The 17,761-nt window shown below is 32.2% G+C and overlaps 1 protein-coding gene across 9 annotated transcripts in view; it reads left to right on the top strand.

The window, feature by feature from the left end:
- Nucleotides 1–17,761, top strand: part of LOC126744540 (kinesin light chain) — a 73,519-nt gene that overhangs the window by 11,988 nt on the left and 43,770 nt on the right. For 4 of the 9 annotated variants that reach the window (XM_050451995.1, XM_050451993.1, XM_050451994.1 and 1 more), the window contains exons 2-3: nucleotides 5,194–5,483; nucleotides 9,791–10,004. In XM_050451995.1, the coding sequence (XP_050307952.1) occupies nucleotides 5,455–5,483; nucleotides 9,791–10,004 (243 nt within the window). In that variant the 5' untranslated portion in view covers nucleotides 5,194–5,454. Of the gene's footprint in view, nucleotides 1–1,857; nucleotides 2,119–5,193; nucleotides 5,484–9,790; nucleotides 10,005–17,761 lie in introns of those variants that run through there. The other 5 variants (XM_050451988.1, XM_050451987.1, XM_050451990.1 and 2 more) reach the window with 5 other exon arrangements.

Raw genomic sequence — 17,761 nt, 5'->3', positions numbered from 1 at the left:
TATAGTTAGTTCGAATTCGAAAAAAAAAAATCTTCTGAAAAAAATCCAAACGGGGGGGTATACCCGAAAAATGAAAAAACCCAAACTTTGAAGGCCGATATCTCGGCTTCTATGTGAGCTATCGGGAGAATTCCAACGGTTTTCTCTTAGTTTCGTCGTTCTGAATTCAACGAGACCATCCGCAAGGTCGTAGCTTTTACGATAGCCGAGATATGGCTTTTTTGATGCCCATTTTTGGCCTCAAAAACGAGGTCAAAAAGTGACAATTTCCGAATTTTCAAAGTGCTCTGATTCCCTTATGTCTGATCGAATCTTGTTATAACCCGGTATTTTCGTGATTTACTTGATGAGAACAATCCGCTAGTATAGTTAGTTCGAATTCGAAAAAAAAAATTTTCTGAAAAAAATCCAAACGGGGGGGGTATACCCGAAAAATGCAAAAACCCAAAGTTTGAAGACCGATATTTCAACTTCTATGGGAGATATCGGGAAAATTCCAACAGTTTTCTCTTAGTTTCGTCGTTCTGAATCCAACGAGACCATCCGCAAGGTCGTAGCTTTTACGATAGCCGAGATAGGGCATTTTTGATTCCCATTTTTGGTCTCAAAAACGAGGTCAAAAAGTGACAATTTCCGAATTCTCAAAGTGCTCTCATTCCCTTATTTCTGATCGAATACTGTTATAACCCGGTATTTTCGTGATCTACTTGATGAGAACAATCCGCTGGTATAGTTAGTTCTCTTCCTAATATATAATCTTCCTAATATATATAATCCTTTGTTTATAATCCTTTGTTTATAATATGCATCTTAAAAAGCGAATTTTCCCTTTACAATGCTTCAACAGTTATACAGTTCATTTTAACTAAACTTGCCTTAATCCAAAAGCCAATGATAGTAGTCGATATACAGGACTTATGAGATACATAAATATGCTAGCTATGCCTATGTTTACCACTGAATTTTTAAATTATTATTTTCGATGTACAGGATAGATCTAGACATGCTAATTCATTTTGTTTCTCCAATTCCAAAGTTTTATTATAGCTGTTAAAATGGTATAAAATATATTTAAGTGCCTAATCTGTAATAGAATTGAATCGAAAAATGTTAAGTACAGGTTCTCTCCCATATCTGAATAGCTCCCATATAACAGATATTCACTGGATGGCTTTGTGCTCTCTCGAGAGAGAATAAAACTATGCACTATTTCTAATTTACTACCAAAAATAAAAAAAACTTTTTGTAATTTAAATTTTGTTGTAAGTAAAAAAGTACTTCATGTAAAAGAATACAGGTCAATGATTTGTCTATAAATTGTCATGAGCATTAACTGGATAGAGCTTGTTCTGTCTCGAAGCTTGATCCATTGATTTCTCAAACCATCTGGGACACACATACACTCTGATTTGTTTCCACTATATAAAATATATATATATATATATCTATATATATATTTTTTTTTTCCCTATAAATAAAAACGTGTATTTAGCACTTGGCTATCTTAAAGCTATCACCTAATAATAATACTTATACTTAATTATAATTAATATTTACTTCCTTAAATACGCCTCATTATACTTCCCTTTAAATCTACTAAGTACCTAAAGGATATCAAGCCCGAGTACCTATTTGAATTAGTAATTTTACAAATCTTTTATGTGCACAGAATCTATTACCTTTCCTGATATATCAAGGGTGAATCCATGAAAACATCCCAATCGCAGTTCATAAGAGTAGTGAAGAAATAAATGCCTTGTACAATTACCCCTGCTATAGTACATCTATTCCCTAGATTATAGTACGTATTAATCCGTGTGTAAAAACATCCCCCAGACTGACAGTAGATTACGGGCAGCCCTTTGGTGTGTAACCCTCGACGAGTTTTTTTTTTTAGTTCTATAACTAAAAGCCGTTTTTTTATTGCAAAATGTAGTTCAAGATCCTATAAATCTTTAGTAAATCGGTCGGGGATTGCGTTAAAAATAAGATAAGAATCTGGATATAGGTGGAAAATTCGATTATTTTAACGTGTAGTTATATATAATGCCATAAGCCTTATACGTAGCTGCATCGAAATTGATCAGTTTGGAATATTAAAAATTGATCCCCTTTTCGGTGTGTGTATTAAAGTATTTTTAAGCACGAGTGTTCGGGGTGATCGTTTAGAGGTTTCGGCATGACTTTTTTTACATTAGATTTGTTTCTAGAGTTAGATTGATTTTTAGAACGTAATTTTTCATACGTTTTTGCAAGAAGTTTAATTATTTTTCTTAGACAGTACTAGTGTTATTCCAACTACTGAACTAATTATGTTAAAATTACTATTTTTGTATTTTAGTTATTTTTTAAATAATTTTTAATTTATAGTTTAAGGATGTCCTTTAATTAATAGTCAAAACAAAAACTCCTTGTTTTAGTGTTTATTGTCAATCATGTTCCAGAATCCTCATTTGCTAGATCAAGTGCAAAAATCCCTGAATAACTTGACCTCATGGTAGTTTTTCATTAATAAATGTTTTCAATATCCCTGACACAACCCTCTTCGATCAGTTGTCTCCTATCTGCAATCAACTTTCTGAAACCATCCAATGGATTGTTTAATAACGAAAAAACTTAATTGCGACTGTAGACATCTATGAATACTGAACTAAGCATATCCAACTTCATTAAAAGGGTTTCATTGATTCTGTAAGATTTAGATAGGGTAGTTTGTGTACTGAGACTTGGTCATTTAGGCATATGTTCACTTGGTTTACTGACTTTGATTGGAAGGATTCAGGCACTACAATATATGTATGTATACTCATTAGTTTACTATATAAGATGTAATGTAATAATTCACAATAGAATTATGACAACAACTAATAAAACGTAATTCAACAAAGGAGATAACTTAGGAAATTTGATTATATTCTTATAAATGATGTTTCATACTTAAAGCTTGCCACATATGATCATATTCAAACTCTTCTATAGTATAGCCATCACGCAATTTGACTTGATTTGGATCCTTCAATGTCTTCATTCCATCATAACATGGAAACCATATGACAGTAGTACTCAAATCCAAACATCTTGTAAACTTTAGATACAATATTTTCAATATGACTATTAAAGGTTAACTTGGTCTCAAATGTCCTCACTGCAAGATCTCTTATTCCTGGTGCAAAGTAGAACAATTGAAGTGCTCGAGGCAACAAGGTACTTATTCAGCAACTTTCAAGAAAAAGGACTTTAAAGGTGGTATGTCTTTTTCATGTCAAAATTAAACTACACTCTCTGTTACTAATAAAATACATTCAAAAATGGTAATCGATAACTCATAGTACAAAAGAAGTTTTATAAATTCTTTAGTCATAATAGGAAACACTCTTCTTTAACACATCTTTAAAAATACTTAATGTGGCGAAGAAATGTATGGAACCATTTTTAAAATATAAACAAAAAAAACTACTTTCTAATTTGGTTTTCCCACTGCGGCCAAAAATGTTCTATAGGGTTCAAGTCAGGTGATCGGGAAGGCCAATCCAATACTTTTTTTTCAGATAGCATCAAGTTTCTCTCCAATTAATTTATTTATTCAAAAATAATTTGAGTTCTTATTGAATTACTTTGAACATGGCTTGCATCCTTTAAATCCTTCTACAGAAATGTCGATTTTCAGTAGAATGTGGCTTATGTACCTTGTTGCCTCAATTATACTATTTAATGTGTAATCAATACTATGTGGTCACATAGACTTAGTATTAGGCTACAACTTATTCACATTGCACCTGGAGTCTCAAATATCTGCAAGCATTAGGTATTTTTGGTTCACAACAAAAGCCTTGAGCCAGCCAAATATTACATAGCAAAATACATTGACCCTATCAAAGGCTTTTTACAACTCCCAATATACAAAAAGTTTAGATTTTTGAATAATTTAAAAGAGAAATGTAAAAGATTTTACATATTTTTTCATAATAACCTAATAGGAGACGACAATTCTTGAAGAAATTTAAAGATTGAGTTAGTGAACATCAGAACATTGGAAGAAAAAATTAAGGACAGACATTATAGTTAAGTGAAGTTTATTTAAAAAAAAAACTGTAAAGGATAAAGGGATTAATGATTACCCTTGCATTGTGTAAAGACTAAGGGTTATAATTCTATTGAGGCATGAATGTAATGTTTATGTATGAAGTGGTAGTCGATGGAAAAGTAGTAGTAACTAATGTTTTCCAAACTAGCTGCATACATTTCTCTTGCACTATCTCTCATAATATTTTTACTGCATATAGTTAAAGCTGAGAGTGTTCTAATGATGTCTATACACACTTCCTGGAGACCATTGTTCCTGTCGACTTTCTTCAGAGAACATCAAGAGAAGACAGGCTTGAATCAGTTTCTGGGTCTAATGTTGATGAAGAGATGTTTGGATCATTTTCACCTTTATTTTATGTGATTAATGTATCATCCACATACCGAGCCAGAATTGGGTAATGTTGATTGAATGTTCTTTCGATATTTTCATTCTGGGTTCAGCCTTAATGATAAAAACAGTTGTACTTTCTTTAACTAAAATAATTAAAGTATTCAATAACATCATGTAAATAAACTTATATAGGAGTATTATACAGTTATGCAGTGAGCGCGTTATCACTCTCCTTCACTGATTCTCACTTTGTTTTTGCTCTAATATGGGCACTTAACAGTTGATAAACAATTTTGAAAGAAACAGTTTCAGTTTTTAAATTTAAAGGCGCCATCTTGGACAAAAATTGAGTCTGATGTGTCACTACTCAAATCCTAAACAAAATGGCGTAGTTATGCCAAACTGACAAAAACAAAGAAAAACACAGTCACGGTCTCGCAACATTTATATAAACCTGGTTGGTTTTATTCATGTACTGTGAAGTGTGTGGATGGCTTTTAAAGGCCTGATGATGCTCTAACTAGAGCGAAACACGTGTAGCCTGTGATTTGTGAGACCATGACTTTGTGTTTTTCTTTATTTTCGTCAATTTCGTATGTTGGTCTCTTGGAGAATAATGGATCAGATTTTTGTAGTAGTTATGCAAAGTTCAAAATAATGTCAGTCAAACTGTAATTTTCAGGGAATTTGTAATAACTTTATGATCACCTTGTAACACTTGAAACACACTTGAATTAAACAAATATCCTTAACTAAAGGTTTTCTTTTTGTTTCAGATTAAGTGAAACATAAACAAAAAAAATAAACACACGATAATAATTTTTATACCTTGTAAACGTAAGCTTTTCAATAGTGTAGCAATAACAAACGATCGCTTCTTAGTAACGTTTAAATTGGAATTTGTGATATTAGCTTTGATTAACTGAAGTCATTATAGTATTTTGCGCAAAGACTGATTGAACCACTGTAGTAGAGCTCAAAAAGTTACTTGTACAGTAGTCAGTTTTTGGTAATGGTGAACGGAGGAATACTGGAACATGTCTAAAACCATTAACGCATATAGGATGTAAGTTTTCACTTTTTTTTTTAGTTTTTAGCTTTATGTTTGTCTTTCGCATCTGTTTCGTTTCTTGTCATTATACTAATAACCATTGCGTAATGATCTTAACCAGCCTCAGTCTATAACGACCACATATCTAATAGTTTCTGGAAATTGTAGATACCTTGGCAACATGGCAATTCATTGATATGAAGTTTTCACTTGTCTTCTGGCCACCGACGTTGCCAATATGGGGAATTTTATATTAAATATTTTTACTTTGTTCAGAAAATAAATGACATAAGCCGTAAAGGTATACAGAATGTCAGTACTCTACAAAGGAGCATCGAAAAAATATGTCTGAAACCAACTTTTTAGAGTAATTTTAATCTTTGTTGGTCACATTATATCCGTTTAATGCTTTCGACTGTGATTTCTATAGAGACTATAGTGATAGTTTGTACAGGGTGTTCCGAATTCAAGGACGGTTAAGTTATTGGGTAATTTGAAAAAATCTTTCTACAAAAATAAATTACAATTTTCGATCCCAATGGTCACCCTCAAATTTGGGAAACCTGTACATATAGACCAGTAATAATAATTTTCAAATAAACTATTAATACATCGAACACTTTCATATGCAAGTTACTCACCTGTTTCTATTTACAGCAAGTCTTAATGTTTTGGTCTTAGAACATTGAATGCCTAGAATAAGTCTAGCTGCCTGCAATAGGTGAGGTGTCACCATCTCTTAAACCATGAGGTCAAGTGGATTTTCCAATTTTTATACACTATAATATATTTTTCTTAATTGACTGAATATCTTTTTAATGTATTGTGTTTTGTAACAGCTTAAAAATTTTATTTTATTTGCTAATAACATATACTTTGAAACTAATTAACATACTTTTCTGAATAAAAAAATATTATTAACAAAAAAAATTATGAAAAAAAAGCAACTTGGCAACGTAGAATGCGTCATGTTTATAATGCAAGTATCCGTTGTTGCCACATATTTTTTTGCATGTCAGTGAGGCTGCTCTATTTATAGTCCGCGCCCGCTGTTATTTAATCGATATAATGCCCGGATCTCCTGGAATTCCCAAGAAATTTTGATAATTTTATGTCCAGATATTAACAATGAATAACTAAATCGATTTATGGTGGTTACAAATTAAGGTTTTTTTTTGTAAAAATTAAAAAGTCAACATGTTAAAGAAATTAGTGATTGAGCAATTTGCAGCCCTACGATTTTTAAATCTTTTTTTTGGTATATTTAGGAAGCTTACCCTAAATCTATTATATTAAAACAAAAATATTTTTGGATGAGTCGTTTTTTAACAAAAAAAAAACAAAATGTTATGTTTGTATATGGCTGGCGATTTTTCTACGCTCCTATTTACTTACGGACACTATAGTATTTTGCGGGCTAATCACTTTTATATTGATCTAAAATATTTTTACTTTATTCCTATATTAATTAAATAAAATTGCATTATTTAATTTAGGAACGTTGACGTTTATAATTAACTGTCAGAATATTGATATTTCCACACATAACCCTATTCAGGAGAATCAAACTAATCACTACAGCGTTGTCGGATTGCGAACCTATTTTCTTAGGTTTCATCCTTTAGATATTATTTTATTACATAAAGGTGTCAGGTGAAATGGTTTAATTTGAAGTTTTATTTCAATGTCGATTTTTTTATATAAGTAGTTTATAGTAACCTAAAAGAAATTTCAAATGAAGACCAGAATTTAGCTTTGTTAATAACTTTTACCTACATAGATTTTTGTCAAGTACGCCATTATTGCTGAAGATTGTGAAAAATGGACATATCGGAGTTTTCGCATAGCAATTTTTTGAAAATGATATCATTTAATAATAAGCTTTTTTGATTTTTTAGTAGAAAATATGGCCCACCCATTTTTTTAAATTTTAAAATGGTCTATAGATCGTACCCTTACTATTAAACCAAAAAAAAAAAAAAAATCGGAAAATCGTTGGATCCTAAATTGATCGAGCACCAAGAAATTAAAATGGCAGTAACTCGCAAAGGCTTTGGATAACACTTTTTTTATAATATATAATAAATATCTAAATGGATTTGAAATGTTTGCAAACCTCTAGAGCCTATAACCTATAAGGATGACGTCTAACTCGCCTGTGAAAGAAACGACTTGAATTTTCTTTTTCCCAATATATGTAACCCACTTCAGACTTCTTTGCCATTTTTTAACAAAAGGAAAGTTTTTAATTTTATTATTAATTAAAAAACGTACTATACGAAGAGAACAGCATGCAAACCTAAACAACGAGCGCAGTTGCCAAATATTTTTATCGAAAGAATTTCTGTGTGGAAATTTGGCTGTTTAAAGAAGCCAAAGCAAATAGTTTTGATTATTAAACGAATTTCTGATTTTCTTCTCTTTCTAAAAAAGTATTCAATTCAGTTTCATCATTTATTATATCACTTTATTTTCTTCTTTTATAGTTGAATAATCATTGGCAACAATACTAAGCATGTTTATGAACAAAATAATTCCCCTCTGTCCAGGAACTTAATAAATATACCTGGACTCCCAATCCATTGAAAAATAAATGTCCATTACTAGGTTGCCGCTATTTTGCGTGACAAATTTCAGTGGTGCCAATTGTAGGGAAACAAAACAATTAAGTTTTTGGGAGGTTACGTTTACAAAAACTAAATAGAGGGTTACATTTAGTTAAGAATTTAAGATAGTTGCATTAGTTGTGATATTTTTCCCTGACTGACCCTGACTGAATTAAAAATCTTAAAGTTTCAATTAACTTACAGACATGCACTTCAACAATTCTAATATCTGCCGCATATGCATGTTTTAATATAGAATATGGTTTAAAAACAATGTCAATGAACTTGATCAGATGATGAATGAACGACGTAAAATGATATAACTAAAAGGTACCTATGTGTACTTTATGGTTTACACAACAAAACATAAATAATGAGCTAACCAATATATTTTTTTTAATAGTTTTATTTTAAAAGTTTTTAAACAACAATAGTAAAAGCCTTTATTTTGAACTTTGATTATAGAAAGTTAAAATCGAGCTTTGCATAAAAACCTCTTGTGCCTGTATCCATACCAAATATTTTAGTCGCGTTATGTACTTATGTCATATTATCTTAGTCGTTTTATGTTCATTGAAGATTTTACGTTGCTCTTTAATAAGTACTATTTTAATTGTGTACATATGTTTTTGTAGTTATTTTATTTATATTTGTTGTAGTTTAGTTCTTGTCGATTTTATAATTTTTAAAATTGATTAGTATAGGTTAATTAATGGAATTACTTAGGATAAAACTTACATAGCACTAATTATTGGAGCAAGACTGAAGGACGCAAGACTGTAAATGTGCACTAAATGTTTATTCATTTAATAAATTTTTTTACTTGTTGTATTTTCAGCAATTATTGAATAAACTATTTTTGAACAACTTAGTGGAACAACTGAAATGGGCAGGGAAGAGGTATAGAAAAAAATGGTATAGGTTTTTCAAAATTTCTATTTACTGGCAGTTTCGCGACCTAACGAATAATATACTCTTTAGAGAAGAAGCTTTTTCTAGAACATGGACATTATCCTTAAGGCACCTTCGTTAATTTTTGAACTATGATTTTTGTATAATATATATGATTTCATTATTTATGAGTGAAGACAGTGCACGACACTGTAGGAGTGACGACTTTTATGTTCATGACCGATCGCATGTCAAACGTCAGCGTCTTCAACTTCATTAGTTTTATTTATTATATCTTTTGTTGGCAACACTGAAAATGTTCAGAGTGACCAACATGAAAAGAACACAATCACTATAAAAATAGCGGCCACCAGGCAGCGGTTAGTTTTGGTCAAGGTGGCCATTTGCCTTAGCAGTCCAGGTATATTTATTAAGTTCGTGCATCTGCCTTTTGTGTAGACGCCAATGTTTATTCTAGTGCATTTAGTGTTCTAAGGGTTTGGTCAAAAAATTAATAAAAAACAACCACTTATCAATGTTTCGAATCATTGAATCGAATTAATTCATACTGCGGGTTCAAACTAGAAAGGAAACAGTGTATTTATGTACAAAAAACACACTTACAGAATTTTTAATACTTCTCTTATTCCGATGAGGATAATTTATTTATTATTCAAAACGCTGGCAAGAAAAAATTGTTTTTATTTTCTTAATTTTGATCCCCAAATCAACACCTGATGTACTTGTCCAGTTTAGTCACTATTTCATGTCAAAACTACGTTACTTACATGCTTTTTACGACATTTTTCTCTATTCAATTTACAGCAAAAAGATCGAAAGTTTGGGCAGGATGACCGCCATGACGCAGGAGGAGATCGTGGCGGCCGTGCGCACCGTTTCGCAGGGTCTGGAGGCGTTGCGCAGCGAGCACGCCGGTCTGTTGCACAACATTGCTCCCGATGCACCAGAAGCGCAGGAGCGACAAAGTTTGGTCCATCAGAGTCAGGAGATGATCGAGTTAGGAATTGGAGAAGCTCAGGTAATTCATGTATTCAGTGTTTATTCCATAGAAAATCTATTGTTTACGAGGTAAAATTAGAAACTGTTGCTCTAAAGATCAAGGAAAAAACCATAATATGGCTGCTGTCAACGATAATCTTGTTTGGATCTATGCGGTATAGTCCAGAAGTTTTATGTATATTTTTTGCAAAGATATACCTTTGCCTTGCAATAAATAACCCTAATAACCGTTTGGCTCAAAGGAGTTATGCCCCATTATCCACTCGATTAATAAACACCCTGTATATTTCATGTTTTCCACTTGCTAATATACTTCTGGCGACTGATATCTTAGAAACTTATACAGGGTGCCTCCGATTAGGGTCGGTTCAGTTAGCACTAGCTAGTAGTATTTTTTCTGCTGATTAAAACATTGATCACTAATCGCGTTTTCGAGAAAATGTGAAAAATTTACTTTTGTTAAATGGAGTCTCCTGTATATTTTTACATAAACCAAAAGAAAATAATGTTCTCAATAAAAAAGTGTATTTACACTATACTTATTTACCTAAAAATAACAAAGTTTTAGTGATATTAATAAGTTTTGCAAATTTAGGCAGGTCGGCTTTTAAATATAGGAATAACATCAAGTAAACTTTCTTAATTTACAATAAATAAGCAAAAACATCGCTATCTTATTCAATACATTTTTGAGCACACTTAAGCACACATAATAATAATAATAATAATAATAATAATAATAAACGTCTTTTATTTAACAAACAAATAAAAGTATTACTTCAACATGCTCATTTAAGTGTCTTTTTGTCTTTAGTAAGAAAAATAAATCCTTTCTTATTCATGGTGAGTTTGTTGATTAAATAAAAACAAACACATTTTGTATTTAATATTATTAATATTAAATATTTTAAACTTATCAGGTGTGGTGATTGCATTATATAAAGAAGGATCTTCTATATATTGATTTTTTATGTAACGGGATAGAGAATTTGTTTTTGTTTCTAATATTTTGTCCATGCATGCTTGTCCTTGGCAGAAATTTATTTTTAAGAGTATTCGAGGTGTTAGTGGTATTGAGAAGTTTATGCAGAAAATTTGAAAGATATTGTTTTCTACGGCTTTCCATATTTAGCCAGTTAGATTCTACAATTTTATGAGTAATATGGTCATGCTTCCTGATTCCTTATATCAATCGACAGCATGCGTTCTGTACCCTTTGTATTTTCTGTTTATCAAGAGCTGTAAGACATGGACCATATATAAAGTCACCATAGTAAAAAAAATGTGTCGCATAAACTTTTTTTCACCGAGTAGTTAAGAATGTGCCGATTATTATATAATAATTTCAGCGCAAAAAAGCATTTTTCTTGTTATATTCTGAACGTGTGCATCTTGCAGATTTTAAGTATTTTTTTTAATAAACTTCTTTCTTTATGTAAATTAAAAAATAAAAGTCGAGAGGGTTAGGTCTGGTGTCCTAGGTGGCCAACGAACATGGCCAATGTTGTTTATTACAAGCATCACGCGGTTTAGCCTTACATTTAGTTTTTTTATTTAGTTATAAAATGAAAAAGTACAACTTCATTAGTATTACCTAGGCCGTGTGTGTGTATCCGAGGATATATGTGCGCCTAATTGTATCAATAGTATTAATCATAAAAGTAAGAATTTTAAACTATCTCTAGACATTTCATTATTATTCTAAACTACGCTAAATAAGTAGGCGTTAACAAGTAACTAAATTTAGAAAAATACACTGCACAGATAAGTTATAACCATGATATCGCATAAGTAATTTAACCGAAATTATACCTTATCCAATTTTTTATAATGCATTTATTTTTCTTTAGTTAATCAGAGTACAAATTCCTTGGAACTAAGTTAATAAATATTGTACCCACATAATTAGTGTGCCTTTGCGTGGAACGATAATTTTGTGATGGTTATCGAGGCTGAATTAACTGATGACAATATAGTTTATTTTTTATAACAAAAAATGGCCAATCTATAGCAGAAAAGCAGTAAGGAGCCCAGATTTATTGAAAAGATGTTCTATGGAAAATCCTTTTTGGTGAGAGAGAGGGTATCAGATAGATTGTGATGCTGCACCCCAACAAACTATACCATAATTAAAAAAAGAGACTCTCCCAAAGCTAAGTAGACTGATTTTATTAAAACAGCGAACAATACGTTTCTTAGTTCATAAAATTTAAAATTCTAATTTTAGTAGTGACATAATTAAGATGTATGTCCCATTTTAAGAATCTATCGAAGTAGACACCAAGATATTTGCCGGACGTATCTTGTTTTATTGTATTTATACATTTACAATCTTCTGAATTCATAGGTCATGTACGTTCATGAAGAACTAAATGACTACCTCTCAGAATCATTGAAAATGAGAGAAATCATAAAAAAGGTGTTACAATTAACAGCTGGAGAACGATACACAAATAACAAATACAAATTTCTAAGTTTAGAAAAAGTAATGCAGAATTCAAATTCTTTGTTGAAATGAATTTTGCTCTAATAGTATGATATGTATTACCTGTGTGGTATTTGGAGGTGACTATAATGCAGACATCTGCGCAGACTAAAATAGTTGATTTAAGACACACAAATGCTTAATTTACAAGAATAAATAATGGCTTTAGCACCCTGCTGGATATCATAGTTATTTCGAATGCTTCTCTGGCGGATCTTTGTAAAGTATTCCCAATGGATTATTTACATGTCAGCACTTTTAGAAATTATGTACATTTTAATCTTGATTTATTTTTAAAAGATTTAAATGCTGATTAAAAGGCTTGGGATAATTTATTTGCCTTGGGCTCCGTTGATGATAAGGTTGAGTATTAATATTATACGTATATTTGATTTTCATGCCCCTCCCATAATGGTGTTAGGTTACAAAGTTTTAAGGGATGAAAAGTCTAGCACATATTATTTAATATTACTGGAGGTAATGAGGTGAGACAAGCAAGCAAAGCCAATAGTATAAAATTAGTTTTCTACTACTGGTTTCTTATTTATTATTTCCAAAAACACATTTTTTTAATAACATTTGCATGTTAAAACGCCATAGAGCTTTCGCGATCGGGTCGAGTACACCTTTAGGGCCTATTACTGTTTCAAAATAAAACCACTTAGATCGACTTTCAGGCATGCGAGAACGGCCTTAAGTGATTTTCAGCACGAAAGAGATTTCAAAGTGTTCTATAATTAACCCCGATATACTTAGATTCAGATGAATTCTGCTCAAAATGTTTTTTTTTTCTTTTAATATTAAAAGAGTGAGCGACCATAAGCGTGGTGCTTTATTTCTGTGCTATTAGTTACCTCCTCCTATCGGCCGGTTCTTAGGGAAAAACTGCTTTTATTACAAAATAAAAAAAATATACTAGGATGGATTATAGATGGAAAATTCTATAGCAATAGGATGGAAATAAACTATAAAGTCCCCTTTAAACCAATACCGTGTTCGTGTTCTTTTTTTACTTTCTGTCGATACGAGTGAAAATGGCCACGAACCGTATCTCGAACCGAGGGAGTCGATCAAAGAGAGGACGCTCGCTTGATTACTCAGGAGATTTCTACGGAATTTCTTTTACGGACGAAGACAATCGATTCTATATAACTAATTACGTTTGTGTCTTAAAATTAAGCCGAGTGGCCGAATCGAATTTTATGCACGTCGATAAGTTTATTTGATAGCAGCATGATAAACGGAATCAATCCGAATGGCTTAAAATACTCCCATCACATGATCAATAAACTGTATTTAGGCATAGAAATGAATAGCAAAATATATACATACTGATCATTCCTCGTACGTTCGAAGGGTGTGCTCGTTCAATTATCACAGGGATTAAATTATGGAATAATTTTACAAAGATGCACAAAAGTATAGAGAAATGATGGTTGCATGCAAACTGATATAGAAATTCTTCTGACAGATCATCTAGCCGTCCTCTCGCCTGCTAAACTGTTGTAACTCACTTGACAGTTTGACGTGCCTAATTGGACCAATCAAAATGGTAGAAAGGCGTGGCCAAATTAAGGCGGAAAATCAGATTTCATTTAATCTAATAACCTTATTATTTAATCGTAATAATAACATATCTTGAAACTATAATATTAAAAACTGAAAAGAGAATAAACACAAATTATATAACAAAGATGATCTATCAGACAATGTCAACACCGTCATTTCTCTCAATTTTGTCTAGATGGCCGACATACAATTCCGATTTTCACCATGCAATATGCCTTCCTAATATTATCAGGCGGTGTAGATTGAAGCACACTTACAAGAATCAGCAGACTTGGAGTTGCTGGAGATACTGATAGAGGCTGTGGTATTATCCCTGAGGAACGTATAACAACATCCTGAATGGAGACAACTCCTGAAAACTTGGACTTTAGGTTGCTTTGGGAACCTTTAGCAGGGATAGCATGTACAAAACATATTTTGAAATTTTTTACCTGGCATGGTTCATCACATTCTTTATGCCTGGTTTTATGGTCTTCAGAGGGGGCTTATATGTCATCTGAGCGATAGGGAAGATTGCAGAGCTACTATTCATACGATTCATATTTCATCTGCTTTTATAGTGCCTTCTGTATATAAAAAAATAATGTCGAACACATGAGGACTTCCGCATTAAATATCTTCGGAGTTCACATTAAATATCTTAACAGTCCACACTATAAAATGTTGAGTTAAATATCTTCACACTAGACAGGACTTTCAATTTCATTCGTCCAGGCAGTTATTCACAGAGCATCTCTAGAGGATTTCAAACTTTAATTGAAAATTTAAAAAAAAACATGCAGGCAGTTAAAGTCCTTATATTAGATCGAATTTTTAACTCCCTCCTGGAAGAGCAAGGAAATTTTTGAACTTCAACTACCTGGATGATTCTTTAAATTTTCAAAGTGAAGACATAATTTACTATTTTTTCGAAGCAGTTTTTCCAGAGCACCCATGTTTTTAGACTTTAACTACTTGGAAGAAATGTTTTTTACATTTTTATTAAAAAGCTTTATATTAGGAAGAATTTACTATTTTTTCCAGACAGTTTCTCCCAAAGCAACCACATGTGCATGTTAAAATTTCAGGCTTTAACTGCCTAGAACTCCTGGAAGAAATGTGTTCTTTTTTTAATTATATCAAAAAGCTCTACATTAGATAAATTTTTTTCTTTCTTCCAGGCAGTTTTTTCCAAAACCCACATTTTCAAACCTTATCCAGGTTTTGTCAAATAAATAACTACGGCGGAACCTCGACTAGTTTAAAACATTTGCTTCAGTGATGAGGGTACCTTTTATTTAAATGAGCATGTTAGTAAGCAAAACTGTCGTTACTAGAATGACGAGAATCCACACCTATTTAGAGAAGGACGTACCCAGTACCTCCAGAAATTTAAGTGGCGACATGTATGCTAAAAATGCTACAGATATTTTTCTAACCACTAATAATAGTACGGGAATTAATTAAAATCAGCGGGAAATACATGGAATTTTATTTTTTTTAGAAGAACGCTTACTACAATTCCAACAGGATGGAGCACCTCATCATTATGTAGTTCCCATTAGGCAATGGTTAGATGATCTAAATCTAATCAGTGGATTGGAAGAAGAGGTCCTATTGAATGGCCACCTAGATCCCCGGACCTATATGCCTCTTAATGTCTTTTAGTGGGGTCACCTAAAACCTGAGTCACTAGAGCAACTCCAGCATAGAATAGTTCAAGAATGCCTTGCTACACATATCTAGAGAAACCTTACACTATTCCTTTTTTTTATGTTAAATGCCGAGTTCAAAATCTTCACACTAGAACAACCTACTCCAGTTCTATTCAGTGTCATAGACACTAGGGCTTAGAGAACCCCCTTGGGAAAATCCCTCGGTTAATCTTGATTTCAGTGGTGGTGATAGAGGAATCATAAGTTGATAATTGGATAACCGTTCTCCAGGTCTGTATGAGGTATTGAAGGAAGGAGGTCACTTTACAGTATATTTGATATACTTGGAGAACTCGAATCGACTCAACTTGCGGTAGAAAGAGACAATCTAGTGGCCACTAATCTCATTATTTCTACCCCAAAATCATATTGGAACTACTGGGAGTTTAAATCAATTAATTAATTGTTGTTTTTAATGCCATATTAGAATCCTTAAGTGTCAAGCGTTTTACATACAATGACCCCTTTACTCTTTGATCTGGTGTAGATTTAAGATGGTGCTCATCCGCCACTTTGAATGTTGCAACATATTTTGGGTCTGTTTTCACATCTGTTTAATTCTACAAAAATTATTTGTAGCCCCTTGTGTTTATTAAAGATTGTACATAATATTACATTCGTTTACTCACTATTCTAGTCTGTCTGACATGGCCTTATAAAACAGAAAGTTCCTTAAAATATAATTGACCTAGATAGGCCTTCTTAGTCATCATAAACAATGTTAATCTAATTCGTAAACCAGATTTTTTTTATAATATAAAGATCGGTGCCGTAGGCTTTTCTGATGCGAGACGCCCAGGTAACTGATGAACGGACTGTGTAAATGTTTAGAATTTTCATTTAATTATTAGATTGTTACTAACGATTTGTTCAATTCGTTGGCAACGTTTGTTAAAGAAAGATCGGTTTATCAGTATAATTTGAGCTAAAGAGAAAAAACGTTTAATTTTTTCTATTTTGAGTGGTGTGAGTTAGCACTGGACCTTTTATGTATAATTAAACCTTATAGGCATATAACAAACAATCTCTTAAATAAATTATTATTTTATAAAATAAACCGTTTATATTAGGACAATAAGTGATCTAACCTCTACATCATAAAATCAGGTCCCCATATTGAACATTTTGAAAATCATTGTTTTTCCCGCAATATTTGAGAGCATGCGCCTAGATATTCAATTTTCCAGCGCATGAGCAGCCTAGAAAAAAGCAAAATGGACGAACTTAATAAATATACCTGGACTGTTAATGCATATGGCCACGATACCCAAAAATGATAGTGGCCGCCATTTTTATAGTGGTTGTGTCCTTTTGGTGTTGGTCACTCTGAACATTTTCAGTGTTGCCAACTAAAAATATATTAAATAACGGTGATGAAGTTGACGTTTGACGTGTGGGTATAGCGGATTGGCTAGTTTTTGGTGATTTGTAAACGACGCTTGGGTATATCGACTTCAGGCGATATAGCTTCCTCCTTATTTTCTACGTGGATAAATGTATCACCATCCTTACTTAAACGTATTTGGTTCACTCAACGGTTTCTCAAAACCGAATTATTGTGACTTGTCTCTGTTGTTTATGATAGAATAATATATAGAGTTGTTTATTTTTACTATATAAACCCTTGCTAATTACAAACCCTCATACTCATGTATATTTTGATATTTATACAGGGTGTTTGAGAACTATGGGATCAAACTTCTAGGAGTTATTCACTGCAACAGTAGAAAATATTTTAGTAGAGTGACCCATGTCCGAAAAAGTGTCACTAAGGCACAACGGCCCTAAGACGTGTTAAAATTTAAAAAGATGATGAATTGCCTAAATAGCATTTAATTTTTGTACATGATATCGTCCCAGCAATTGTTCAAAATGTCAATCTCAATGTTTAATAAAAAAAATTTACAGGCGCTTGTGTGTTGTTATCTTTAAAAATGATAACAGAGATTGTTTTCTGTAGCTACATTCCATATCGCCTTAGAGCGAAATCCATAGGCAAAAAAAAATTATGCCACTAGGGCGGCACCG

Source organism: Anthonomus grandis, chromosome 14 (genome assembly GCF_022605725.1).
Source record: "Anthonomus grandis grandis chromosome 14, icAntGran1.3, whole genome shotgun sequence".
Taxonomy (NCBI): domain Eukaryota; kingdom Metazoa; phylum Arthropoda; class Insecta; order Coleoptera; family Curculionidae; genus Anthonomus; species Anthonomus grandis.
The sequence above is the reverse complement of the archived record's forward strand: the minus strand, read 5'-3'. Positions and strand labels throughout refer to the sequence as shown.